The sequence below is a fragment of the Microcaecilia unicolor genome, chromosome 9 (genome assembly GCF_901765095.1).
Source record: "Microcaecilia unicolor chromosome 9, aMicUni1.1, whole genome shotgun sequence".
NCBI classification, from domain to species: Eukaryota; Metazoa; Chordata; class Amphibia; order Gymnophiona; family Siphonopidae; genus Microcaecilia; species Microcaecilia unicolor.
In genome coordinates this window covers 40,620,417-40,648,061 of record NC_044039.1, presented here as the reverse complement: position 1 = coordinate 40,648,061, position 27,645 = coordinate 40,620,417, and the positions used below count along the sequence as shown (strand labels likewise).

Here is a 27,645-nt window from a genome sequence, read left to right as displayed (position 1 = left end):
ATCCATTAAAGTATTATCATATGTCCCTGAAGCAGACACAAGCCAAAATATGGTCATCACTTTTGTACCAGCAAACGGACTATACATTATTAAAGATTTTTTTTTATCATATTGCTTTGTTTTCTTGATTTTTTTACAGCTCTGTTTTCTGCCTAGGTTTAGAAATCTTCCCATTTTCTACACCACTGGCTATCCTGCTGTTGTAGAAAGGAGCCCTTGTGACCCATTATTACAGCTGTTTAATAGGTGATAAGTGTAAATGGTGTTTGTTTCTTCCTTTAAAATAATTAAAAGGACTAATGACTATAAATTGATATTCTGAACAGGAGAAGAAGAGGACGAAGAACCCGAGATGCCTGTAGGTCCACGGCCACGACCCCTATCTGAACTTCACCTCAAGGAAAAAGCTGTCCCATGCCTGATGCCAGTGCTTTCTTCATAATTCAGTCCCAACAACAGGTATCTGAGGATCAGCTCTAGGACTGGTCTGCACTGCTTTGTTCCATTAAGGTCTTGGTTCTCAATCCAGTCCTCAGGACACACCCCAGCCGGTCAGATTTCCAGGAACTTGGAAATTTGGAATGTGCATAAGATAGATTTGCATGCAGCAGAGACAATGTAGAAATGTACTTTGGAACCATCCAGAATTAGATCTGTAAACACATTAATATTCCCTTAAGCTCAGACCTCAGCTGTGCAGCTCATCAATGTCTCAACGATCTAATTGACGAGTCTTACACCCCCCACCTCATCATCGGTCATTTGGGTGTAGGACTTTTTCATTACTTAATTTATAGCTTGACTGATCAATATATTTTATGAATCTTAACTCTAATTTCACATATCAAAACATATGTACTCATCTTTCAAATATAGTACTAGAGTTTATCCCAGGAGAATTTTGTCCCACATAGGCTATGTTTAGCTTAAAAAAAATAAAAAGCTGTATCAAGGCAATCCCCTAAGCCATTGGACATGGGAAAGCCTCCATGCTGTGGCTCAGAGCGTGGAGGCAGATGTCCGACGGCTTAGAAGATTGTCTTGATACAGCTATTTTTAGCGAAACATAATCTATGTCGGATGAAATTCCCCTGGATTAAAACCTAGTACTACATTTGAAAGATGAGTACATATGTTTTTATATGTGAAATTAGAATTCAAATTTATAAAATATATTGATCAGTCAAGCTATAAATGAAGTAATGAAAAAAGTCCTACACCTAAATGACTGATGACAAGGTGGGGGCGTAAGACTCGTCAATTAAGAAGTGTTGAGACATTGATGAGCTGAATTTAAGGGAACATCATTGCGTTTACAGGCAAATTGATCTCAGCAATTTTATTCTGGTTGTCCTGAAAAACTGATTGGTGAGGACCATTGCACTAAACAGATACAGAGTAACTGTATTTTTGGATGTTCAGGAAATTTTGCCACATGCCCTACTAAAACTCTAATCTAGATGGCAAATGAAATCTCACCTGTCCTACCATTTCCACTGCCACCCCCCCCCCCCCCAAAAAAAGAAAGATATAAACAAAACAAAAAAATCTATTCTTTAACAGCTTTTAACACTTGATTATTAATGCGTGTTTGGTTTCTGCAGGTTTCGTGTTCACTGCCACCGAATTGCCAATAACAACATTTTTACAAACCTGATTCTCTTCTTCATCCTACTGAGCAGCATCTCCCTGGCAGCAGAGGACCCTGTTCGACACTACTCCGTCAGGAATCAAGTATGCTTTCTTCCTCCTCCTAGCCCCTTCCCATTCTCAAATGTGATAAAACTTGGCAAACCACATTAGGACCTGTCCCAAACTAGGTCAAAGTGATGCTGGCAACCTGTTTGTTTCACTGTTGCAGGGCCACCAAGAGGCGCCGTTGGGCCTGGGTCAAAAATGCGTTCCCCCCCACCACCGCTACCGCTGCCGTTCCCCGCCTGCCTGCCACTGACTCCTCCACCGCCTGCCCGCTGCTGCCACTGCACCTCCGCCTGGTTCACTATTTCTCTTCTTTCCATCCTCCCTTGGCAGTTTTCCAGCTGCGGACAGCATCAACAAAGAAGCAACTTACCTCTGCTCTGCCTGGCCTCTGATTTTTTTTTTTTTTTGTTACATTTGTACCCCGCGCTTTCCCACTCATGGCAGGCTCAGTGTGGCTTACATGGGGCAATGGAGGGTTAAGTGACTTGCCCAGAGTCACAAGGAGCTGCCTGTGCCTGAAGTGGGAATTGAACTCAGTTCCTCAGTTCCCCAGGGCCAAAGTCCACTACCCTAACCACTAGGCCATTCCTCCACTGTGTGTCCCTGCCTGTGTGGACACAGTAAGTTGTGTAGGAGGAAGCGGGACAAAGCAGAGGGAACACATCTGAGGCCAGCTGGAGGCAGGTTGCTTTCTTTTTTTGATGCGGCCAGTAGCTTGCAGGAACACTGCCAAGGGGAAGATGCTTATGGCCAGGCCCCCCCTTGGAGGTCAGGCCCTGGGAATTTTGCCCCCTCTCTCGGCAGCTCTGACTGTCGTACCAGATTTATTTTTGTTACATTTGTACCCCGCGCTTTCCCACTCATGGCAGGCTCAATGCGGCTTAAATGGGGCAATGGAGGGTTAAGTGACTTGCCCAGAGTCACAAAGAGATGCATTACACAGAAGGTGGCGCTTGTTTTTTTTTCCCCTCATAGAGCCTGTTGGAAAGTAAAGGGCCCAATATTCAAAGGGGTTTAACTGGGCAGGACAGGCTCCTACCTGGGTAAACCCATATTCAGCAGCACTTAACCAGATAGTGAAGCCATTCTCTAACCAGCTAGGTTAAGGGTCGTTCAGGGTCATAGTCTGGGTGGAGTCACAACTTAGCCAGTTAACGGCGATATTCGGTCCACAAACCAGCTAAGTAAGGCATAAAATTAGAACAGCAAAAAAGCTGTCCTAACTTTATGCACTGAGGGGCCCCTTTACAAAGGCACAGTAGGTTCTATACATGTGCAGCGTGCACCAAAATGAGACTACCGCCAGGCTAGCATGCATCCCTAGCAGTAATTTCAGATTTGGCGCACACTCATAATGCCTGGACAAATTATTATTTTTTATTTCCTACCACACGTGGCATTTCCAGTGTTAATCGGCCGTTGGCGTGCGCTGACCATTCACTGCGCGTGTAGCGCATGAGCCCTTACTGCTAGATCAATGGGTGGCATTAAGGACGTAAATAGGCACGTGCTGGTTTCAGTTTTACCGTAGGCCCTTTTCCCGGCTCACTGAAAAAAAGCCCTTTTTCCCAGATGTGGTAAAAGCTGGCCCAGCGCATGCCCAAAAGATGTGCTTGCACTACCACAGGCCACTTTTTACCGTGGCTTAGTAAAAGGATCCATGAGTTAACCCGGCACCGGTCTGAATATCAGCCGATGCCCAGATAACTTCTGGATCAGCACCCATATCTGAATATTCAGAGTCAGGAGCCACAGACACCCCAGCATTGAATATCTGAAATTCGTTCAGCTCATGGCTATGAGCAGCTTACAAGTCCCACCCTATCCACACTTGTTGGGCAGACTGGATGGACTGTTCAGGTCTTTATCTGCCGTCATTTACTATGTTACTATGTTATCCCACACCCCCTTGCCACATGTAAATATTTGCAATTTGCATGTGTAAATCCCAACTGTCTAAAAGTGTAGTTTACATGTTTATTTGATATGCATGTGTAATATGGTCAAATCACAAATATTAGGGCTTTTTAAACCATTTCCATAGTTAAACTATACATAAAAAATGCTTTACAAACATGGTTTCATATTAATAATCCTTTTGCAGTAAAGTCCATTGACACATTACATGCATTGCCTTGTTACTGCTTAGTAGCAAAATATCACTTCTCTACAGCAGCTGATACTCATGGGTCAGACTTGGCAGTCCATTGTTCCAGTGTCAAAATGGTTCCATGTTTATCAGTGACATATCGCAGTAATTCTTTTCAAGTAATTTATGCTATTTTGTCTTGAAAATATTTAACACTGTCCTATACATGTTCTCACTAAACAGAGTGTTTGATAACCCAATCTCCAAATATTAAAGTCTAATGAAATTCCTATTTTTAGACTTAATTCTGCCTGATCATGCTTTCCATAGAACTAAATGTAAACATACAATTTATTTGTTCTACATACTTAGTCCCCTTAGTACCAATAGGGGTCAGGTGGTGCCATTTTGGCAGAGGAGACTGCAGAGGCAGGAAAGAGTGGGGATCGTTTCTACCCCATTCTCCACTGGGCGAGTTGGGGTCCCAAGTGGGTGGGACTTCATAGGGAAAGGAGTTTCTTAAAAAAATGTATTCCCCACTTCAGAGCTGGAAGGACACTAGACAACAGAGCCTTGAGGCCCACTTAGGGGAAGGGGGGGGGGGTGTATGTGAGAACCTTTATTAACCATTTATGCCCTGCTTAGGTCTCTATGTGAGGGGCAGTAGCCTACCAGAGATTTGAGGGAAGATACCAAATTCAGGCCAGCAGGCTCTTAAACTCTATGGTACTGTGAAAAGAAGGAACGAGTTTTTTATTTTATGTTTATGCATTGCTATGGTCAAGAATGTGAGATCCCTGGCATGAAAAACATTCTTGCAAAAGTTTGCTGGGGGATTATGGCTAGACAGATTTTGATGGCCTGAAGTGGGCTTCAACAGCAACCCCAGTAGTTGGGAAATAAGACCAGAGCTGGGCAAACTACTACATTCTTTGCCCTGAAAATGGCAAGGACAAATCAAGATCAGATTTGCATGTGTTAAACTCAAGCATATAATGATGTGATATATCTTGTTGGGCAGATTGGATGGACCGGGCAGGTCTTGCTACTGTGATTAACACATAAGGACTGTAATTTCTTTACCTTTTCTCTTTAATTTTGCCACATCCCTTTTAAATGGAATGAGAACTTAGTGCATGTACATCCTGTTGAAATAGTGTCACGTTCAGTGAACTGCAGAACTTATGGGTGAGAAAATACCTACCCCTGCACAACAGACACCCAGGCCAATTTAGCAAAGCCTGAGCAATTTTCAACTTTATCACTTTCTCTATGAAAAATGAAAGACTTATACAGGTGAGGAAGAAATCTTGTTTCTCTTTGGCTTGCTGCACTGTGTATCATCACAGCCACAACCTTACAAAGTTAGTATTTATTCTAGGCCCTGCTATTCTACATGGAGCCTTGAGTAAGCAATGTATGCTGCACAGAAGTTTGAAAATTCCATAGAACATACTACAGACAGAAACATTATACAAGTATGATGAAGTATTACAATTTTTGTTCTTCAGGAACATACAGGATGACAGTCCTCACAAGTCCTCATCCAATGGAGGCTGGATTGGAATGGTGTAAAAAAAAGCATAAGAGCTTTTAAGAAAGTTTTATTGAGCATGTGTGTGAGTTTCCACATCAGAATCATTACTTGAGGCCAACTGAGTTCTACTTTTCCTATAGAGTACATAGGTCATGTTTTTCTTCAGTCCATGGTCAAGCAATTTTCATCCACTTAATTTGCAGGGTTTTCTTTTGCCAAGTTTTCAACTTTTGTCCCTTGTGGAGTACCTTAGTAAAGTTTATTTCATCAGATTTTTAAGTTTTTAAAATTCTTTACACAATTGCAAACAGCACTGGTATCAGTGCATCGAGTACCCTCAGATGTTTTCTTTTTCCATCAAGTCATTTGATGTCTTGGTGGCTATTTTTGTCCCTAAAAGTGAAAAAAGTAGACTGTTCCAAAAGTCCACCAATGTAGCAACATCGTGTCTTGCAGCCACACTCATAATATATGTTAGCTGTGTCTGTGGCCTAGCTTGGGTCCACAGGGAGGGAAAAGGCCAGCAGGAAAAAGGATGATGTGCAATTATGGAGATCACACCTTCAAAAAGAATATAAAAAGGATGGAGTTAGTCTAGAGCAGGGATTTTCAACCTAGTCCTTGGGACTCACCTAGCCAGTAAGGTTTTCAGGATATTCACAATGAATATGCTTGAGATACATTTGCATGTACTACCTCCATTCTATGCAAATCTATCTCACGCATATTCATTGTGGATATCCGGAGAACCTGACTGGCTAGGTGTATCCCAAGGACTGGATTGAGAGCCTCTAGTCTAGCGGGTGGCTACCAAAATCGCAAGTGATCTTTATCATAAAGCATAGAAGACAGACAAAGTTCTCAATATGCATACTTTGGAAGAAAGGCAGAAGAGGAGAAATAACAGAGACATTTAAATAGCTCTTTGGTATAAATGCATGTGTTGGCTTCCTTCAACTGAAAAGATGCACTGTAATGAGCAGATATTCTAAGGGTCAGCTGACCTGTTTGCATAGTGTAAGCCAGAGGGCTGCTTCTTGCTGGCCTCCCACTTAGTCACCTCTCCCCTCTCCAGTCGGTTCAAAACTCTGCTGCCCGTCTCATCTTCCACCAGGGTCGCTTTACTCATACTAGCCCTCTCCTCAAATCGCTTCACTGGCTCCCTATCTGTTTTCGCATCCTGTTCAAACTTCTTCTACTAACCTATAAATGTACTCACTCTGCTGCTCCCCAGTATCTCTCCACACTCGTCCTTCCCTACACCCCTTCCCGTGCACTCCGTTCCCTGGATAAATCCTTCTTATCTGTTCCCATCTCCGCTGCTGCTAACTCCAAACTTCGCTCCTTCTGTCTTGCTGCGCCCTATGCCTGGAATAGACTTCCTGAGCCCCTACGTCTTGCCCCATTCTTGACCATCTTTAAATCTAGATTGAAAGCCCACCTCTTTAACATTGCTTTTGACTCGTAACCACTTGTATCCACTCGCCTCCACCTACCCTCCTCTCCTCTTTCCTCTATACATTAATTGATTTGTTTGCTTTATTTTTTGTCTACTAGATTGTAAGCTGTTTGAGCAGGGACTGTCTTTTTTCTATGTTTGTGCAGCGCTGCGTACGCTTTGTAGCGCTATAGAAATGCTAAATAGTAGTAGTTGTAGGGCAATGGACAATAGTCTAGACTTTTACTACTACATTCCTCTCCTTGGCTGTTGCACTATGGCTGCACACTAAGGTTCTACTGTTACATAACTGGTTAAATGAACAGAAACAGTGCATTTCGACAGGCAGTAAGAAGACAACATTCCAAACAGTTAAATTAATGATAGTAATAAGGATTACTAATACAGGGTGAAGCATCCAATTAAGGAAAGTTTTTGCTTGAGGGGACCAACCGGTAAAGATATCCCACCAATTATGAGTGCTATCTTTTTCCATTGTCCAAGTCAAAGAATGAAGTCTGTCCTTTAAAAATATACTGCTAACTTCATGTTCTAATAATGTGTGATGTACACACAAAAGAACTGAAGCCCTTTGCAGACTCGAAGATGCACAAAAAAACAGCAAAGGTGACTCAAAGAATGGACAGACGATGCTACCAAAGGTCTAAACATTTATTGCCCATCAAACAAGACTCGACATGGCCATGTTTCGGCCTATCTGGCCTGCCTCAGGAGTCTCCTAATGTCTGTTTGATCACAAAAGACCACTATGGAACAATATACTATAAAGTATATTTGCTGCCTGTATTAATCTTGGTGGGAACTGCTAGATGCCTACAGTATGCAACTATGCGATCTAAATATCACTCCTCAGTACTAACATCAGAATGTTGGTAGCATTGTCTGTCCATTCTTTGAGTCACCTTCACTATTTCCTGTTTGTCTAATAATGTCTGATTCATTTTAGCTAAATTTGTCATTAAATGTGCAGCATTATTCATAGCTCTAAACAGGGAATCTAATTGTATTGTTAAAAGAGGATGGAGAAATGTGCTTATAGATAATGTCCACATCTGCATGCAAGAGAGCTTTATTACTAAAGACATATAGATGATTATTAATAGCAAGATCCTATATAATAATTTGCACCTCCACCTGGATGCCTGGGTTTGTAACACAGTTCCCATTGGTCCGCCCTGGGGATGATGTCACAGGGCGGAACAATGGGAAGTGAGAGGGAAGGAAACCCAGCAACAGCCATCGGAGGTGAATAAAGAATCCCCCCCCCCCCCCGAGTTCCATGACCCTCTACCTGCCTCCCTCCTTCCTTCCACTCCTGTTCGTCCAAGTTCCACGGGCCCACTCCCGTCAGACGGCTCCAATCCCGTCCGAGCTCCACACCCCTCCTCCGATTTCCACCACTTCCCTCCGTCTCTCTCTCTCTGTGGCCTCCGAGTGCAAGCAGGACGTGTGCGGCTGCGGCTGCCCCTGCCCTTCGTGCCGGCTGTTCTTTAAAACTTTTTACCTCCTGCTCCGCCAGCAACAGTGAAGTCCAGCACGCACAGATGCCACTTCAGACTGCCTTCGCTCTCACTTCTGTTTCAGCTGTGCCTCTGGTTCCGCCCTCATTTCCTGTTTGCGGAAGGGCGAAACCAGAGGCACAGCTGAACAGAAGTGAGAGTGAAGGCAGTCTGAAGTGGCGTCCGTGCATGCTGGACTTCACTGTTGCCAGCTGAGCAGGAGGTAAAAATTTTTAAAGAACATCCGGCACTTACGAAGAGCAGGGACAGCCGCACACGTCCTGCTTGCACTCAGAGGCCAGAGAGAGAGGGGGAGGGAGCCATGGGGTTGTGGAAGCTCGGAGGGCACGGGACAACAGAGGGGGGGAAGGGGGTCCTGGGACAAGAGAGGGGAGGGGGCGGGACCTGGAAGGGAAGGGGCGGTCCTGGAAGTCGAACGGGAGGTGGGGTCCTGTAACGGGAGGTGGGGTCCTGCTACTATAAGGGGAGGGGGCGCCTGGAATGCGGAGGACAGGGAGGGAGGGAGGGAGGGTAGGGGCCTGGAACTCCAAGGGGAAGGGGGCTCGAACTCAGAGGACAGAGAGGGACGGACAGACGGACGAACGGGGGTGTGGAACTCCAAAGACAGGGGTGCAGGGAACTCCCCGGGGGGGGGGGAGGGTGAGGGGGATGGAGCCCTTGCTAGCGCCCGTTTCATTTCACACAGAAACGGGCCTCTTTTACTAGTAAATAATATTTTGTAAACAACCAGAAAAAGGAATCGGGAATACTCGATTGCACGTAGTAATGGGAAAAGACAACATATACCACATGATTATCTATCTCCATTAAAGATGAATATTACATTTGACAAAATTTTCCATTGACATAGGTTAATGCTGTGTGTTTAAAAAAAAAAGGTTCATACTGAGGAGATTGAGTAGGAAAAACTTTCACTTGGTCAGTAGGGATACAAGCTTGCAAAAGAAAGGTATAATTGTTCAAAGATACATGAGTACCCCTGATTTCAGGTTGCCACAGTTGGGAACTAAAAGCATAGACGTTACATTGCGTGGAGGGGCATAATCGAACAGAAACGCCCATCTCCATGGGCATTTATTTCCGAGAATGGGTCCGTGAAGGGGCGGGCCGAACCATATTTTTGAAAAAATGGACGTTTTTGAGCTGGGCGTTTGTTTTTTTTTAGTGATAATGGAAACTAAAAACGCCCAGCTCAAAAACGTCCTAATCCGAGCCATTTGGTTGTGGGAGGGGCCACGATTCGTAGTACACTCGCCCCCTGATATGCCAGGACACCAACTGGGCACCCTAGGTCAGTGGCGGTGGACTTCAGAAAAAGCTCACACATGCATAGCTCCCTTACCACGGGTGCTGAGCTTCCAACACCCCTCCCCCAAAACCCACTACCCACAAATGTACAACACTACCATAGCTCTTAGGGGTGAAGGAGGCACCTACATGTGGATACAGTGGGTTTTGGAGGCCTCCCATTTACCAGCACAAGTGTTACAGGTGGGGGGGGGGGGGATGGGCCTGGGGCCACCTGGCTGAAGTGCACTGCGGTACCCACTAAAAGTGCTCCAGGGACCTGCATACACGCAGGCCTCTAGGACTTGTTGCTGCTGTATAACGTTGGCACACCAGTTGACACCTGAAGACTAATCTCTCCGAAAACGTCCTTTATTGGAATAACCGCGTTTACTCACAGTTAACTGCAGATCAGAGGTTGTGCCCCATTGGCAACGAGTCTCCCTGGTACTGAGATTAGCAGTAGGTCAGAGCTGGCAGAATGCTGTACAATGCCCTCTTTCAGCCACATTCAAGTAAGAACTAAGTTCTCTAACGTTGGCTAACACAGGAAAGGGAACTAAAACTGGCTACAAAAATGGCCACTACCGCATGGACTACAACAGGAAACACAACAGGGCACACTCTGACCCAGTAGGGCAGGGAGAAAAGCACCATGGGAGAAGAGCCTACCACTACCAGCATCGTGAGACTGTAACACAAGCTAATGAAATCACGGAGCCCAATACCCTACACCCACCACAATGCAATGCTGATGTGACCCTGTACTGCTCCCGAGAGCCACATCTGACCTAGGGAAAGGCTGTGACAGGATCGAACACATTCTGCTGTCATGGAGGTGGGTACGGCATTTGAGGCTGGCATATAGGTTGGAAAAAAAGTTTTTATTTTATTTTTTGGTGGAGGGGGTTAGTGGACCACTGCGGGAGTCCAGGGAGGTCATCCTCGATTCCCTCCAGTGGTCATCTGGGCAGTTGGGGCACTTTTTTTGGGACTTGTTCGTGAAAAAAAAGGGTCCAAAAAAACTGACCCAAATTGTGGTAAAAACGCCTTTATTATTCGATTATCAGCCTAAAGACCGCCATCTCCTCCTCGCTGATAACCACGCCCCAGTCCCGCCTCCGACACACCTCTGACACGCCCTCGTCAACTGCGACGGAGTGCAGTTGGAAACGCCCAAAATTGGCTTTCGATTATACCGATTTGGGCGCCTTTGCGAGAAAAACGCCCATTTCCCGATTTGGGGTCGAAATATAGGCGTTTTCTCTTTCGAAAATAAGCTGGATAGTAATTCAGGTTTCATTACCATATATACGGCAAAGGAATCTTTACAATAATACTCGGTACACATGCATGTATTCTGTTCCTGAATGGATATCCAAGCCGAATTGGGTATCGATTTGTGGAACAGTGTCCGCGCACACGTGGTAATTGTGAGTCATTAATTCTAACTGTACTCTTTGTATGGAGCAAACAGTCCAGTTAAAAAGTTGTGAAACATTCTCACCAATCTGAATAGTATTACACTGAGTAACATTAAATTGACCTTTTAAATGTATCTAATAATTGTACACTTAGTTTTTGACTATCCCAAATCGTAGGGTAATAGGCTTACAAATTGGTTATTTGTGCTATATCTTGGCCAGTTAATTTTAATCAATTAGGTAAAACTTCCATATCGATAGAATTCAAAGTACCCATGCTTGCTCCCAGTCCTCTCAACAGAGTATCATACCATTCCGCGTTTAAATCAACAATGGTATACAGGAGTTGACCTGCAAAAACGTATATTAAAGTGTACAGCAGTGGTATTATTTGTAAAAGCCACTAATTCACATGTGGAGGGGGATATGTGTCATACTGTTGCACAATCGCATTAGCAAAGTTGCACCATAACGATTGGCCCCTGTTTGTAAAATTGCCCCTGCTGTGCCTAGCTGCACAGTCTGCTTCCTCTCTGTGCTCAAATACTCATTATATGCTTTACTAAGGACACCTTCTGCAATGTGAGCCCCTACACGTAGGTAATTATGCAATTATGCTCATGTTCATGAATTATATGCCAAAATTATATGGGTGTATAATTGTGTACCTCCAGGGTGTACATAGGGTTAAAGACAATATGGAACACTGTAAAGGTTTTAAGGAACTGGTTGTCTAATAAACATTTTCCTAATACAAAAAGACAATTAGGTAGATGTGTTCTACATGAAGAACCACAGGTTCATACCTTCTGTGTTGCACAGATTCCAAGGTTGAACCACCCCAAAGAGTGAGACTAAGTCCAAAGAATGAGATTTTTGAGATGATGCGTCTGCAGGATAAGTCTAGAAAGATTTACAAATGAAAGCAGCATAAATTGATATTTGCTTTTCTTTGTCCAAAGGCTAAAGGTGTGTAACATAAAGACATAAAAAAATGTCTGGATAAAGACCATACAGCCTATCCAGTCTGCCTATCCCTACAGTGCACTATCTCTTTTTCTCCTTAGAGATCCTATATGGTTGTCCCAAGCTTTTGTTTTTAATTTAGGTACAGTGTTCATCTCCACAATCTCCACTGGGAGGTTGTTCTACACATCCACCACCCTTTCCATAAAGACGTATTTCCTTAGATTACTCCTGAGTCTATACCCTTTCACCTTCATACTAAGCTCCCTCACTCCAGAGTCTCCTTTCAACTGAAAGAGATTTGCCTCCTGTACATTTATGCCATGGAGGTATGTCTCTGTCTTAACTTCCCTCTCCCGTCTTACTTCCAATGTATACATATTCAGATCTTTAAGTCTGTCACAATATGCTTTATGACAAAGATCACATAATGTGTAAGTGCAGAGGAAAGGGATGGAGCAGGGGGAGGCAAATTTTGTAGGATGGTGTGCTCAGATTTCTTCTTACTGGGTGAGCCATTTGACTTTTCTCCTCTTAGGCCTTTCATGAAAGCAGTGATTAGGAAACTCCACTGGCACAGAGGTTCTAATGAGTGAGGGAAGGGGCTGAAAAAGTGTGAGAGTGAAACAGCCTTCAAATGAGTGTTACACAATCAAGGGCATGGCAAGATGGCGGACTGAGCATACCTTGGGGTGTGGCTGCTCTGATTGCTGGCTGGTGAAATAGCGTCTATACTTTTGAATTGTCTTCTTTTTTTCCTCATCATTAATGTTTCATTCAAAGCACAAAGGGGTGGCAATCCTAGCTTGCACCTCCTCCCAGCTCAGGAAACTTTGGATCACTAGCCCAGAGAACATCTCAATTGGGACACCTCCTCCCCAGCTCTGCAAACTTTGGATCACTATGCCCAGAGAACCCCTCAGTGGAGACTGGCGGTAGAAGTCCGGCTGTAGGGGCAAGTGAAGGAGCATCTGCCCCTCTTGGATTCAACACTTCGTTGTCGCCTCCATTCCTCATTCCACCACCGTGCCTGGCTGAGCAAAGGGTTGAGGATGAGCTTTCTTCCATTGTGGAAGTCGCTAATAAAGAGAGTTCCACTGGCGGTGTCAGCCCGATAAGCTGCAGACCAAGCCGATTGATTTGGGAGCATTTCAAGATCTTGTTTCCCCAACAGCAGTGTTGCTAGATAATATCTGGAAGGTAGTTCAGCAGCTGACAACAATGGTGCATAAAACAACCCAAGAAACATCTTTAATAGTGAGTAAATGGATATGCTGACTGCAAAATTGGAAACTATAGACAGGAATATCTAGTTTCTTCAGAACGGATATAAAAAGTTTGCAGTCTTCAGTTGCTACTGTTATCAAGGTTATCTCAAAAGGTGGAACAAATTGAGAATTTCAAACAGAAAGTTAAACCTTCAGTACTGAATTTCCTAGGTCTCCTGGTATGTCCCCAGTGGAGTTCTTTAAGAAATATTTGATTGACAGTTCAAAAATATTCCTCTTCAACTATTCCTCCAATGAACAAAGTTTATTATTTACATTCTTTGGGTTAACAGGTCCACCAGAAGTATCAGTGGCCGGGAATCAGATTCCCCAAGAGGATTTTGCTGTAATGCAGAATATATCAGGTATTTTGGAGGATTCACTTTCTGAAGTGACTGATAGAGCTACATTTTTGTTGTATTTGAACAGGACCATCAATTTATGCAGAGCCTGCTTCTATTGAATCTCCATTTAAGCTATTCACTGTATCTTGGGGCCTCAGAGTGGATGTTGAAAGCTCCCTTCAAGCTATTAGACTCCTGTGAGCTAAATACCTAATCTGAAAGGTCTTATTTTTGGTGGCAGTCACTTCGGCATACAAAGTCAGTGAAGAATTTTAGGCCTTAATGACTTTTCCTTCTACAGAAAGCTTTACAACAGTGAGGTGCCTGTTTAAAGAGGTGTTGAATATTCATCTTAATCAGTCAGTCATCCTTCCAACATTTTCAAGTTCAAGTTTCAAGTTTTATTAATATTTTATATACTACCCATCAAACATGTCTTCTACGTGGTTTACAATACAAAACTAAAGTAAATATGGAAAATTAAAATAGGTTCAGGAAAGAAAAACAGAGATAAAAAGTAATGTATCAGCTGTGAGAGACCAGGCAATCCATCGTCGACACAAAGACGAGAGCTATGGAGGAAAGCTTGTTGAAAGAAAAGAATTTTTAAGCCTGATTTAAACCAGCAAAGGACTCCTCAAACCATAAATCAGAAGGAAGGGTGTTCCATAAAGTAGGATCTATAACACTGAAAATACGAGAGCAGAAAAAGTTATGACTAATAGTGTGGAGAAAAGGAACCACAAGGTTATTGGCCTGTGAGGAGCGGAGGGCCCTGGCTGAAACATAAGGTATAAGTAAACAGGAAAAATAGAAAGGGGCCCCAGAGTAGAAGGCCCCTGGCCAAAGGTGAACGTGACTTAAATTCTCTAGATTGCAAAATTAATCTTTTAGCCAGAGAGGACTAAAACCCTTAGAAAGGCCATGCAAAGTTTTGTTTCTTTTCATCTCAAGAAGCCTGTTACTGCCATTGTTAAATGCAAGTTATCTAATTAGAAGATTGCAAATTCTTTTTGCTTATCCTGAGGTAGGCTTGGCCTTGGATGGACATGACAAGGCTCATGTTATCAGAACTGTTCCAAGGTTGATAGCCCGTCTGAGGTCAATTTCTTTTTTTTCTTTTTTTTTTAATTTGAATATTTATTGATTGAAACAGTCAAAAACATTACAAAATGCCATCTGAACAAACATCACAACTGACATAATATAAAACCATGGAGTCAACTGACAACAACAGCATATGTTGCTATTTACTTAAGTTTACCGCCCTTTCCCTAATTTATAATTAACTAATGTGTTAATAACTCAGCACCTACACTAGGTTCACTGTGGATTCTTCAGCAAGCAACATTTGTACTCACAGACCAAGTGGGACAAGGCTGCAGTGTGGACCTCTCTTTCTACACATTCATGTCCATAACTGTTTGAAAGATTGATTCCTGATGCAACAATAGGTTTGGTCAGTCTGTTCTGAGGAGTCTTTCTGATGTTAGAATTCGACTCCGATCCCCTCTCCCCCTGAGCTTCTTGAGACCAAAAGCATTGCGTTTTTGCCCCGTGATACAAGTTTGCTGTTTTCTCCTCCCTTTTTATTTACAGGTAACCTGTAGCTATGGAGTTCCACATGTAAGGACTTTCAACCTGCTTGTCCTTGGAGAAAGTTGCAGCAGATGTTCTCCGAGGACAAGAGGAAACCTTGTCCCCCTAGTTGTTGGCTTCCCTTAGTACTAGCTTTGTACTGACTCTGGACAACAATGCTACATAGTGATAGACACAGGAACTCTTGCATTCTTGAAAGAGCTTAAGCTTTATTTACATCAATCTGATCTGGTTTCTATCAAATTGCATCACTCATTTGTGAGGACTGCTATCTGGCTTTCCCAGGAAAATGCCTGTTACTGGTAAGCACTTATTATAGCAAGAGAATGGCATGCATTTCAGATAAATGGATCTGTTGTTGTGTCATCTCTTTCATATTCCCCTTACATTCCAGTATACGTTTGTTTCCACTATTAGTTAGCATAAGACCTGCCATCATTTGTAAACCATCTCAAAGGCCAGGGCCGTGCTGACACAGTAAGCGAGGTAAGCATGGCAGGAGGGCGCCATCCTCTGGGGGGCGCCCCGCCGCACCATGCTTACCTCGCCCTCTTCTTCTCCCAGATCCTTGTCCTTTTTTTTTGTTTAAATTTACCTCTCCGGCGCGTGGCAGCGTAGCGTTAGTGAGGAGGCGGCGCTCCCCCGCCCCGACGTGTCAGTCTCTTCCCTTCGCTCGGTTCCGCCTTCTTCTGACGTCAGAAATGACGTCAGAAGAAGGCGGGACACTGAGCGAAGGGAAGAAGACACGTCGGGCGGGGAGCGCCGGCCTCCTCACTAATGCTACGCTGCCACGCGCCGGAGAGGTAAATTTAAACAAAAAAAAAGGATCTGGGGAGAAGAGGGCGGGTAGTGTAGTGATCGTTTTCCGGGGGGGGGGGCGCCGGAGACCCTAGGCACCGGCCCTGTCAAAGGCTTCTAACTTAATATTCTAAAATGCAGTCTCCCAACCAACAGAAATTCCGTTGATTGTTTTCTTATCACCTTTGTTTTACAGGTCTTATTTTATTTTGATATAGTTTTTTACAGTAATTTTCACCATTGAAATTGGTTTGAAGGTAAAATTCCTGTCTTCTTCCCTCTCACTATAATTTCTTTCTTTATGCTCCATGTTGCTGATTCTAACACACTTCTGCTGATGTCATTGGCACGTGCTATCACTAACCTAACTCTTGCTTCTTTTTCAGATCCTAGGCAATGCAGACTATGTTTTCACTAGTATCTTTACAGTTGAAATTATACTTAAGGTAACAACCTTGAACCATGTATATCTCACACTTTCCCTTGCTTTGTGTCACTAGCAATTGTTGTGCTGTTTTCACAGAAAGCATGGTTTCTCCTCATTCTTTTTTTTTTTTTTTTTTTGCTTAATTGTTGTCAAACTCTTTGGGAGGAAGAGTGTTTGTAAGCATGCACACATTTATGGGTCGATATTCAAAATGATTTTAATGGCCATAATAGGTTCCTGGTCATTTACTGGTAAATCATTTGGCCGGGCATATTCAGCAGCACTCAACTGGATAGTGCCACTGAATATACCCAGTTAGCGCCGATGAGAAAACCAGCTAGTTTGTGGGCATTCCGTGGGCGGAGTCGTCACTTATCCGGTTATCCCTGGATTCTATATAGCGTGACTTAAGTTGCATGTGCAAATCTGGTCCTATTCTGGATTTGCACACGCAACTTAATTAACAAGCCAATCAATGCCAATAATTGACACTTAACAAGCAATTATTGACACTAATTGGAATTTACGCGCACAACTGGCTAAGCATATTCTGTAACGTGATGCACGTAAATCCTAAGTCACATAGTTGAAAAAGAGGCATGGCCATGGGCATGGAATGGGAGGGTTGTGGGTGTTTCTAAAACCTATGTGCATTGTTATAGAATATACCTGGTCTGCGCCTAATGTAGGCATCAGCATTTACACCAAGTTTTCTCGGCATAACTGCATGCAACTAAATTTAGTCATGCAGATGGGCACTCAGCGTATTCTATAAACCACACGGAAATTTAGGTGTATTCTATAAACTACACCTAAATTTAGGCATACTTTATAGAATATGCCTAGGCAGGGTTTTTCGGCGCCAATTTTTCAGCCGCCATATATAGAATTTAGGATCACATAAAACACAGTCCTGTCTTTATCCAGTTTTACTTATCTGGTTAAGTGCTGAATATCGCAATTAACCAGATAAGGTTTATATGGCCACCTAAACCTCAATGCCAGCATTGAATATTCCGGGGTAATAGAGCATAGGTCAACCTACGCATGCCTACCTTTAGGAACATCTAATAAATAGACCGTCGTAGATGTAAATATGTGGGGACTAGATACTACATGTATTCCCTCAAGTGTCCCAAACAATCATTCCTCATTCAGCTATCATACTCAATGCAACAGCAAAAAAATTTTTTTAAACTTTTTATGGGGATCATCAGATATGGTAGCAGCAGCTCACACCATAGGGAACACTCAGTTCCTTTCTCAGTTTTACCAAGGAAAATGGTTGTGGTGCAGATCTTCATTAGATCACCCTTCAAAGTCTTTTTTGGAAACGTATATATCTCATAGTGCTTTAGTTTTAGTCTTAGCAAAAATTATTTTCTGATACAATTTAATAGATAACCTAAGGTGCATATTAGCTCAGCACTTATCTTCAAAAGTGGCAGCAATTTCAATTCACAGGAGAACCTCCGCCACAGAAGGAGGTTCTCCTGTGAATCTAATGAAGATCTGCACCACAACCATTTCACTTGGTAAAACTGAGAAAGGAACTGAGTGTTCCCTATGGTGTGAGCTGCTACCATATCTGATGATCCCCATAAAAAGTTAAAAAAAAATGTTTGCTGCTGCATTGAGTATGATAGCTGAATGAGGAATGATTGTTTGGGACACTTGAGGGAATACCTTTAGGAACAAGCACTTACGCCATGTCAAAGGCTGGTGTAAATGGTTGCCCCAAAAGTTGACAGTTGTATGAGTACCTGATAGTATTCTAAAACTGCAACTGCAGTACATGCCCCTGATCCGCCCATGTGCATGCCCCCTTTGTATATTTATGTGTATTAAACTTGATATACCGCTCAATCTGGCCAGCAGGTCCAACTGGTGTATATTTAAAACCACACAAGAATTACACAACCCAATAAGACAACAGTAGTTGAGCACTCTAGCATTTAGGCACTAACCCCAGGATTTAGGCACAATATATAAAATTTGCTTAGTTGATATCCCAGTGCCTAAAACTACACGCCTCCATTTATACCAACGAAAATGTGGCATAAATCCCTACACATTGTTTTTACATGCACCGTGCACATAAATTTTGGAACGTCTATAAAATGCCCATTTCCCCGCCCATAGCCATGCCCCTTTTGAACTACATGCATTAGAATTTAGGTGGAGTTCTTTACAGAATATGCTTAGCGAGTTGTGCGTGTAAATTCTAATTATTACTAATTAGTGCATATTATTTTGCTTGTTAAGTGCTGTTATCAACACTGATTAGCTTGTTAAGCCAATTAAGTTACACGAGTTGTTATTGAACATGCAAGGCAGGCTATATAGAATCTGTCAGTATGTGTGCATAGTGCGCATTCTGAAAGACATTCATTTGACAGTAATTTAAAAAAAAAAAAAAGAACACGGACACTAAAAATTTGGGGTGCCTACTCCTAGTTTTTGTTATTTTGTACCTTTAAGAAAGACCCTTTATAAAGAATGGTATGTCTCTATCCCTTTAAAATCATCGCAACACATTATAAGACATTACAGTGCTGTGTTTTAAAACAGTCCTAGGAACAGCTTACTGATATGAACTATTTCCAATTGTAAAGTTGCGAGTCTGTAATTTACCGCTATGGTCAGTAAACTCCACAGTACGGAATTACATGCAGCCATACTTACCTGAAGATTGAACTGTGAGAATGGGGGAATTCATAAAGGAATTTTGCCTGTGAAGGAGGTGGGCCCATAAATTTTTAGCACTTTCCATCTCTTCTCCTTTCTTCTGCTACTGGCACACGTACACAGTAGATTTAAGGGGCACATTTACCATGTTTGTCACTGCAAGTTGCAACCTGTTGCTTTTTCCCCAGCAATCTCCTCCAGTATAAAATCTAAACTGTAACTGGAGTTTATATTTTCTTTTCAAGTCATGTTTCGTTTAGAATTTGTTAATGTCTGATTTCACAGAGGCAGGTATTTAGTGAATCAAACCATCAATTATATATCATTTTTCCCTAATCAGATCCCTATTTGTCATACTGTGCTATACATTGATCTTCATAGGAGAACCTTGCACATTTAGAATTTCAGAAGAGAACATTAAAGGTGGGGCAGAAAATTTGTCATTGGAAAAAATCAGCGTGGAGCGCTGTTTATTTATTTAGATCATTTATACCCCACTTTTTACCACAGTTTAGCAGCCTCAAAGCAGCTTACAATGAACTAATGAAACAATTACAATGACAGTAGAGAGGGTAGAAGGAACAGAGAAAGAGGGAAAGGGAAGGGAAGGGAATATAAATACAATATTTACGCAAGGTTTTGAGCAGGTGTAGATCCTCATGCCCAAACCTGGGTGCAAATCCCAGATTTATGCTCCATTCTATAAACGGTACCCAACTCTGTTCTATAACCAGAGCCAATTCCTGTTCTGAAAGTTGGGTGCTGGTATTTATGCCAGCTGAAACCTGGTGTAAATACCGGCGCTCATCTCCTGACATTTGTGCGCAAAAATGAATCTATTCTATAAACCAGCACACAACTTTTCAGAACACTCCTGCCCCTCCCCTAGCCATATCCCCTTTTAAATTGTGCACTAGGACATTTAGGTACACATGGTTATAGTATAGCATATAGGCAGATGTCGTTAACTGCAATACTTGTTACCTCAATTAATTGCTGGTTAATGGCTCATTATTAAATTAAAATATGTGCATCTTGGATCTATGCCCTGCTTTTGGCACTGAAATAGCACCATATATAGAATCCAGGGGTAAGGGGGCGGGTCTATAATTTGGCACCAAGAAGTAGGTGCCACAATGGGGTACTTTTAATGCCAATTCTATATGGGCACTTAGACATGTCTAAGTCATCATAGAATACTAATGCAAACCTGCTTTGGTGTGCCAAAAGTTAGGCGCAATCACTTACACCAGGGCAATGGCTGGTGTAAGTAGCTACACCTAAGTGCATCAATCAATGCACACAGCTGATAGTATTCTATAAGTTCTATGCATTGTGTGACAACATGCCCGTGGCCCACCCATGCTCCACCCACAAGTGTGGCCCCTTGCAGTTAGGCACTATAGCACTGAGGCACCACCTTATAGAAGTGCATATATGAGAATCACTGCCGATTATTGGTGCCAATGATGCTTGCAATACTTCTATTTATAGAATTGTCCTGTTAGCATTTACTATAAAAATAACAAAGAGGGAACACAAGACCTCAAATCCAGATGCCATACTTAGGGAAACTGAAGATCCAACTTCCACTATTCCCAAGAGTGGTAACTCAGGGGGAAAAAAATAAGGCTTCCTTGTAGAAGACAAAAGCACTCTTTGAGCCTATTTGTCCTATAAAGCTTTGTAAAATATGTACATCTGGACCCCAGGCATCTAATGTCATAGCAAAAGAATGTAATACTAATCATACTTTTAGATTTTTATACTTTTCCTTTTGAATATCACCCCACCATTTGGGATTTTTGCATAAAATGGTTACCACATCGGGCATACACACTATGCCACTGTGCTTGGAATGGTTGCCACTTGTAGCATTAACAATAGGGTTAGCATGAGCAATAAAAGTCACTTGGACTGATGCTAACGTCAGTTTTTGGTTTGTATTTTTTGTATGCCCTCTGCAGATGACAGCTTATGGGGCATTCCTTCATAAAGGTTCCTTCTGCAGAAACTACTTCAACATCTTGGACCTGTTGGTAGTTAGCGTTTCCCTTATCTCCTTTGGGATCCAGTGAGTATACTATTTTCAGGCAAGATTTTCTGATGCTTAGTGATGGGAATTGTGAGGGAGTCTAAGGAAACTACCGCTCCCCCGTAATGGTTTTCCCTCATAGCTAAGGAGGGCAGGGCCTAGAAGTGGGAAGTGGTGGCTCAGCAGGTACAGAGCAGGGAGGGTGTGGCCAAGCACAAACAAAACAAACACAGCTCAGACCAGGCAGAGAGGCCGTGGGAAGAACGTAGCCACCCTGCAGCGTTTGATGTATAATGTATCAGAACCTGGCTAAGCTAGGCCAAGCCCTAACTTGTGTATTGTAAGGAAGCTGTGCTTGAGGCCTGCAGTCATACCTAGTCACACACATTTGGCATGTGACACATGCATTTGGTCCCATTCTCCAGCTCACATGCCAAAGCCCCCTTTTCTCATGCGTTGAGAAAGCCTCCTTGGACCTACCTGAATGATGCCCTGGTGGTCTAGGGTAGGTCAGGCAGCAGCAGTCCCTCAGTCACTGCTTCCTGTGTGGCTCGACGGTTCTAAATGGTGACCACAAACTCTTGCCCGACCTAGTACCCTAGACCACCAGAAGGTTGAGAAGTGCTACATTGCGGGGGAGGGAGGGGGGTGAAGGAGGGAAAGAGGTGCTGCATCAGGTGGGGAGAAGGAAAAGGTGCTGCATCGAGGGGGCAAGAAGGGAGAGAGGTGTTGCATCAGAGTGGGCAATTATTTATTGATTGGAATATGTCAGTTTTTGGAATGTGCATCTGCCAGAACTAATTTTAGACATGTTTGGGACCTGTGAGAAAAACCTCACTCATTGGCCTTCAATCTGCAGCACTGGGATGGGGGAGCCTTGGTGTCTCTGGGCCTGGTTGGAGCCAGACCAGTGCTTGTGCAACTAAGCAGCAAGGCTGCATAAACTGTGATTTATTGTGACTGTGAAGTAATAGGCTTAAGCATTTGTGTTAATAAATAATTTTGGTTTTCTTTTTACCTTTGTCTGGCTGTAATTCTGAAGACCCACACTCAAACCTCACACACACAATCACAATCACAGGGATTTAAAGAAGAAAGAGTCAGGCTATATATTTTGTTGACCTTCCTTCTCCCTTCTGGACAGTCAGTAATGTGTTACAGATCTGTTATTAAGGGGCTCCTACCAGCTCTCTATGTGAGATGCTTTTTGTTCTCATAAAATAAAATAATCTGTCAAAGAGTTCTTTGGAACCCCTAGGAACTTCCTCCAGGATATCTCTCTGCAGGTACTTAGATCAATTTTTGGTTTTAACCCCCCCCCCCCCCCCCCCCCCCCATTGCAGACTCATTAAAGTTTGGCCAGGGAACTCAATATCTTTTTCAAATTTAAATGGCTAAGTGTGGTTGGGAGTGAAGGAGTAGCCTAATTATGAGTGCAGCAGCCTGAAAGCCAGTGGAACTTGGGTTTAATTCCCACTGCAGCTCCTTGTGACTCTGGACAAGTTACTTAACCCTCCATTGCCCCATGTACAAAATAAGTACCTGAACATGATAATGTAAACTACAGAGAGGTGCAGGGGTGGACTGACCATACGGGCAACCGAGCAGTGCCCAAGGGCCCAGAGGCTCTCTCTACCCCTGCAAACTACAGACCCCCCTGAGCCTCAGTGGGCGTTCCCCAGTCCCACCTTGAAGGGACCTGGTAGTCTAGCAGCCTCTTTGGGGGTAGGAAAAAAAAACACTCTTTCCTGCCTGTTGCTGCTACTCTGCCCAGAGCCATCACATTTTCAAAATGGCTGCTGAGACGTCCCTGCAGCAGTTTTGCAAGACTGCCGAGACCCATGAGACTACAGCAGGAAGTCTTGGCAGCCATTTTGAAAACACAGAGACACAAGGCTCATCAGCAGCAATGGGCAGGAAAGAGTAGGATTCTTTCCTGCCCTTGAAGAGGCCACTAGTCCACCAGGGCCCTTCAAGGTAGGACCAGGAAGGATGCTCTAGTGTGCAGAGGGGCAGAGTGGCAGTGTGAGAATGGGGGCACAGGCAGCACCAGGGAGGCCCAATGACCTTTACTGCCCAGCCCAGAGCACTGTCAGTCCACCCCTGGAAAGATGATATATCAAATTCCAACCCTCCTTATATTCAGTGGCACAAACTGATTATGTGGTTGGATACCTGGTTAACTTTCACCAGATTTTTTTTTTTTGGATGTTGCAGCATTCATTGCTAAAAGATATACTAGCCAAACCCACTGCAAATAAACCTGAGTCTGGCTAACTGCTCCCACTAGGCTTTCCCTTTGGCTTACAATTTGTGCTAATCCATTATTTCTCTTTTCTCACTAAACAGCTTCAGGGTTCTAAATCAGAAACATAATAGCCTGGTTTTCTGAAAAAGACCAGGTCTGTTTACTGGGGTACAAAATCCTTGGCCCTTTTGTTTATATGAGAAGGCTGATGTCAGCTTCAAGGTGCCCTGGTAAGCTCTTGGTTTATATTCCACATGAAGGAATTGCTGCGTGAGGTTCAGTATTCTAGAGGTCAACATTCATGAGTAATAAGTACTGCTGTGGTTGCCAGCCTATGAGATTCTCCTACTGTTCAGGTGGAACAGGTCTAAATTAAACATCTAATCTGGATATTACATAGCTCAGAGTCTGACCAAACATGGCCTTTTAACTGACTGAAAGTCATTTCCTCTCCAGTCTTACACTTGTTGTCATGTTCTGAATACAAATGTTTAATCTTGCTGAAAGCAATTTCAGGCACTCACAAGACAAGCATATTCAGACAGATTCATAATCAGTGGACAACGGAGAATTGTCTGTTTCAGGGTTATGTATGAATAATGAGTCCTGAGATTAGTTATATGAAATACATGATTTATAAACCTAATATGAAGTGATCCAAGCAATCAGGTAAATGTATATATGAAAATTTCATTTTATACCAAAAATTTTCGTCTATTTATTTATGCTATTCAGGTGTCCCAATATTACTCAATGTACAGAAGTGCATCAATTTTCCAAAACATTAATTATCTAAAGTTCCTCAACAGTCCATGTTCTCAGCTGTAGAGGCCTAGTGCTAATTCCTCCAGCCAGCTAGGCTATGACAACTCTGTTGTTCCTCTGAGCAGAGCCAGGCTAATTCTACTACTAATTCCTCATCTTGGCAGGGCACCCAATGCCAGTTCCACTACTGACTCCAGTACTCGTATGAGCAAGGCAACCCACGTTAATTCCACCACTGACTCCAGTACTCATATGGGCAGAGCAACCCATGTCAGTTCCACCACTGACTCCAGTACTCGTATGAACAAAGCAACCCATGTTAGTTCCACCACTGACTCCAGTACTCGTATGGACAAAGCAACCCATGTTAATTCCACCACTTGACTCCAGTACTCGTATGAGCAGGGCAACCCATGTTATTTCCTCCAATGACTCCAGTACTCATACAAGCAGGGCAACCCGTGTCAGTTCCACCACTGACTTCCTTACTCGTATGAACAAAGCAACCCATGTTAGTTCCACCACTGACTACAGTACTCGTATGATCAGGGCACCGGTTTCACCATCGACTTCATCACTCATCTGGAACTGTCCACATCATGTGCCGATACCTCTGAGTATCCTAGGTTCCTGGGAAGGACTTGATATTAAAGCGCCAACCAAGCCAATCATAGAATTATGGTGTAGATTTTCAAAACAAATCTAGTAAGGTGGCAAGATAGGCCCCTTTGAAAATTTGCCACTCCTAGTAATGTTGTATCAGGCATCCCTAATTTGTCCAGGTGATCCCACACCAAGTGAGTTTTCAGGATGTTCATAATGAGCATGGTCCCAAAAAAAAAGGTGAGCAGGCAGTCTGCAAAATCGAGACCACAAAAAGACATCAGAAGTCCAAAATAATACAAAAACACCTTTTATGTGCAACAAGAGTAGAGGGTTTCAACACAGAGCACAACTTTGCCAAGTTTAGCCAATAACTGCTTCAGGGGCTAAAATAACCAGATCAGTGTGAAAACAGGCATGTACCAGATCTGGCTCAATTGTAGTCTTTCCCTCTCAAACGCTCATGTCATTGCTATAGCGAAATTTGGTCATAGGGCTCTGTGTTCAAAACCCTCCATTCTTGTTGCATTATAAAAGTGTTTTGGACTACTGCAGTCTTTTGTGTTTGCTTACCATTTCCTTCTGTCTATTATGAGCACATATTGCATGTATCGGCTACCCAGTGTGCATAGATTTGTCTCATGCTATTTATTTTTGAATTTCTGAAAACCCAAATGGGTGGTCTTCAAGGACCAAGATGAGGATCACAGCCTTACATCACTAACAAGTGAAACTCTGGCTATAAAAAACAAAAACTGGTTTCAATTATGAACCACATATGGTTATGCACTTATGAAGACAGATAACAGACATCTACTGATCAATATTCAAATGCACTTATGAGGTCTAGACCACTTGAATAGATCATTTTGGCTATCTAAACCTTTAAACAGAAAATATATTCATTAAAAAAAATACAGGTGGATCTAGTGGAGTTCCAGGGATGACCAAGTATTAAAACTAAGCAGCTATATTCAGGGGAAAGGGGATGGGGTTTAATATGCCATCTTTCTGTGGTTATAATCAAAGAAATTTACATCTTATATATAGGTCCTTATTTTATACCTGAGGTGATGGAGTATAGTAGGTAACTTACCCAGAGTTGCAAGGAGCTGCAGTGGTAATTGAACCTAGTTTACCAGGTTTACATGCTGTTGCACTAACCTTTAGGCTACCCCTAATCACAGGAGCCAACTTTTCAAAATGATTGGGGGTGTTGAGCACAACCCAATATTCTCCCTCTGTCTGCCACTACCAAAAAAGAAATAGTCTTAGACTGCATTCAAAGAAAACATGAGGTTCCATTTCCTAAACTTTAGCTTGCACACCATTCCTGAGACATTACTACACCATCAAAGCACTGTCCCCTGCATTTGTTTTCAAATCCAAACCACATCTTGTTAAGACATCTTTACACTATACACAAACTTGAGCACAACCACATTCAGAAGGCAGTGGCCTACTATGGATTACTATACTGGGCCCTAAAACACCAATACACTACCTAGTGAAACAAAACAAGATCTCTACGCAGCTGCTTCATTTTAGCAGAATATCACACCGTGGTCACACATGAAAAACACATGACACAACAAATATATCACAAGGGACCAGAGATCAATATGAAGGCCAAAATAACTGAACTGGAAACCTCAAGAAGTCAGACTCAGCATACAGCAATACTAGAGAAATTGAAACTACAATGCAAAATATCAGAAATGTGCATTTCCAAAAGCTGACATATTTAAATTAATAAATTCAGAATAAAATACTTAATTCTACCTTTGTTGTCTAAGCAATTCATTTTTCTGTTCCCTGTGGTCCCAGTGTCTCTCTTCTGCACCTGTTTTCTTGTCTTTGCTGTGGTCTGTCCATTTAACATTTCTTCTCGCTCCATGTCCACCACCCTTCTGCATCCTTATGCATCCTGTCTAACATCTCCCCTCTCTGTCCCTGTTCTTTACATTCCTCCATTTTCAACATCTGCATTCTCGGTGTCCCAATCCAGCCCTTATATTCTGCATTTTTCCTCTGTGTGTGTGTCATGCCCTATCCTGAATTTCCTCCTCTTTGTCCCTGTCCTTATCCCTCCTCCTCCCACTGTGATCCGCATTACTCCTCTGTGTCACTGCCTCCCCCCCATCCAACATTATCCCTCTGTGTCCCTGTTCCTTCTCCCCTTATGCCCAGCATCTCTTCTGTCTCCCTGTCCCTCCCCTCTCTCTTCCCTTCTGCCCCCCTGGGGCCAGTATCTCTTCCTGGATCTTCCCACCCACACACCACACCCTCCGCCCTGGGTCCAGTATCTCTCCCTGTCCCTTCCCACCCACACACCCCTCACAGTCCAGTATAGTTCCTTGCTGGGTCTCCAGTGTCTCTTCCCCTCTCTTCCATCCAGCATCTTCTTTCCCCATTTCTTCTCCCCCCCCCCCCATCTCTCTCTCTCTCTCTCTTCCCCTCCCCCCCAAAGCTAGTCCAGCATCTATCCCTCTCCCCTTCCCTTCCAGCACCTCTTCTTGCCTGTCTGTCCCTCCTTCCCTCCCCCTTCCCCTCTCCAGGTCCAGCAGCACAACATCTCTCTCCCTTCCTCTGGCAGGTCCATCATTTCTCCCCTTCCATTCCCCCCCCCCCCCCCTCCCCGCTCACTGGTGCTGCTAAGTGCTAACTACCTTGATTGCTGCTAACAGTAGAGGCACCGCATCACCAGCGATTGAAAGGTGCTGCTTCTGGGCCTTGTTCACTTCTTTCTTGCCCCTAGGACAGAAGTAACCTTCTGAAGGAGTAAAATCTTTACTCACCCAGGCAGAATTCCAGGCAAGAAAAACTCTGGCTACTAAATAAGTATTAGGCATAATAAATGTTTATTCAAATTGTCAAAGAAGCCAAT

At 43.2% G+C, this 27,645-nt stretch overlaps 1 protein-coding gene across 1 annotated transcript in view; it reads left to right on the top strand.

The window, feature by feature from the left end:
• Nucleotides 1–27,645, top strand: part of CACNA1C (calcium voltage-gated channel subunit alpha1 C) — a 1,308,019-nt gene that overhangs the window by 1,048,696 nt on the left and 231,678 nt on the right. Inside the window, 6 exon segments of the mRNA XM_030214166.1 lie at nt 327–459; nt 1,605–1,734; nt 16,189–16,212; nt 16,214–16,249; nt 16,379–16,438; nt 21,075–21,181. Coding sequence (XP_030070026.1) covers nt 327–459; nt 1,605–1,734; nt 16,189–16,212; nt 16,214–16,249; nt 16,379–16,438; nt 21,075–21,181 — 490 coding nt within the window.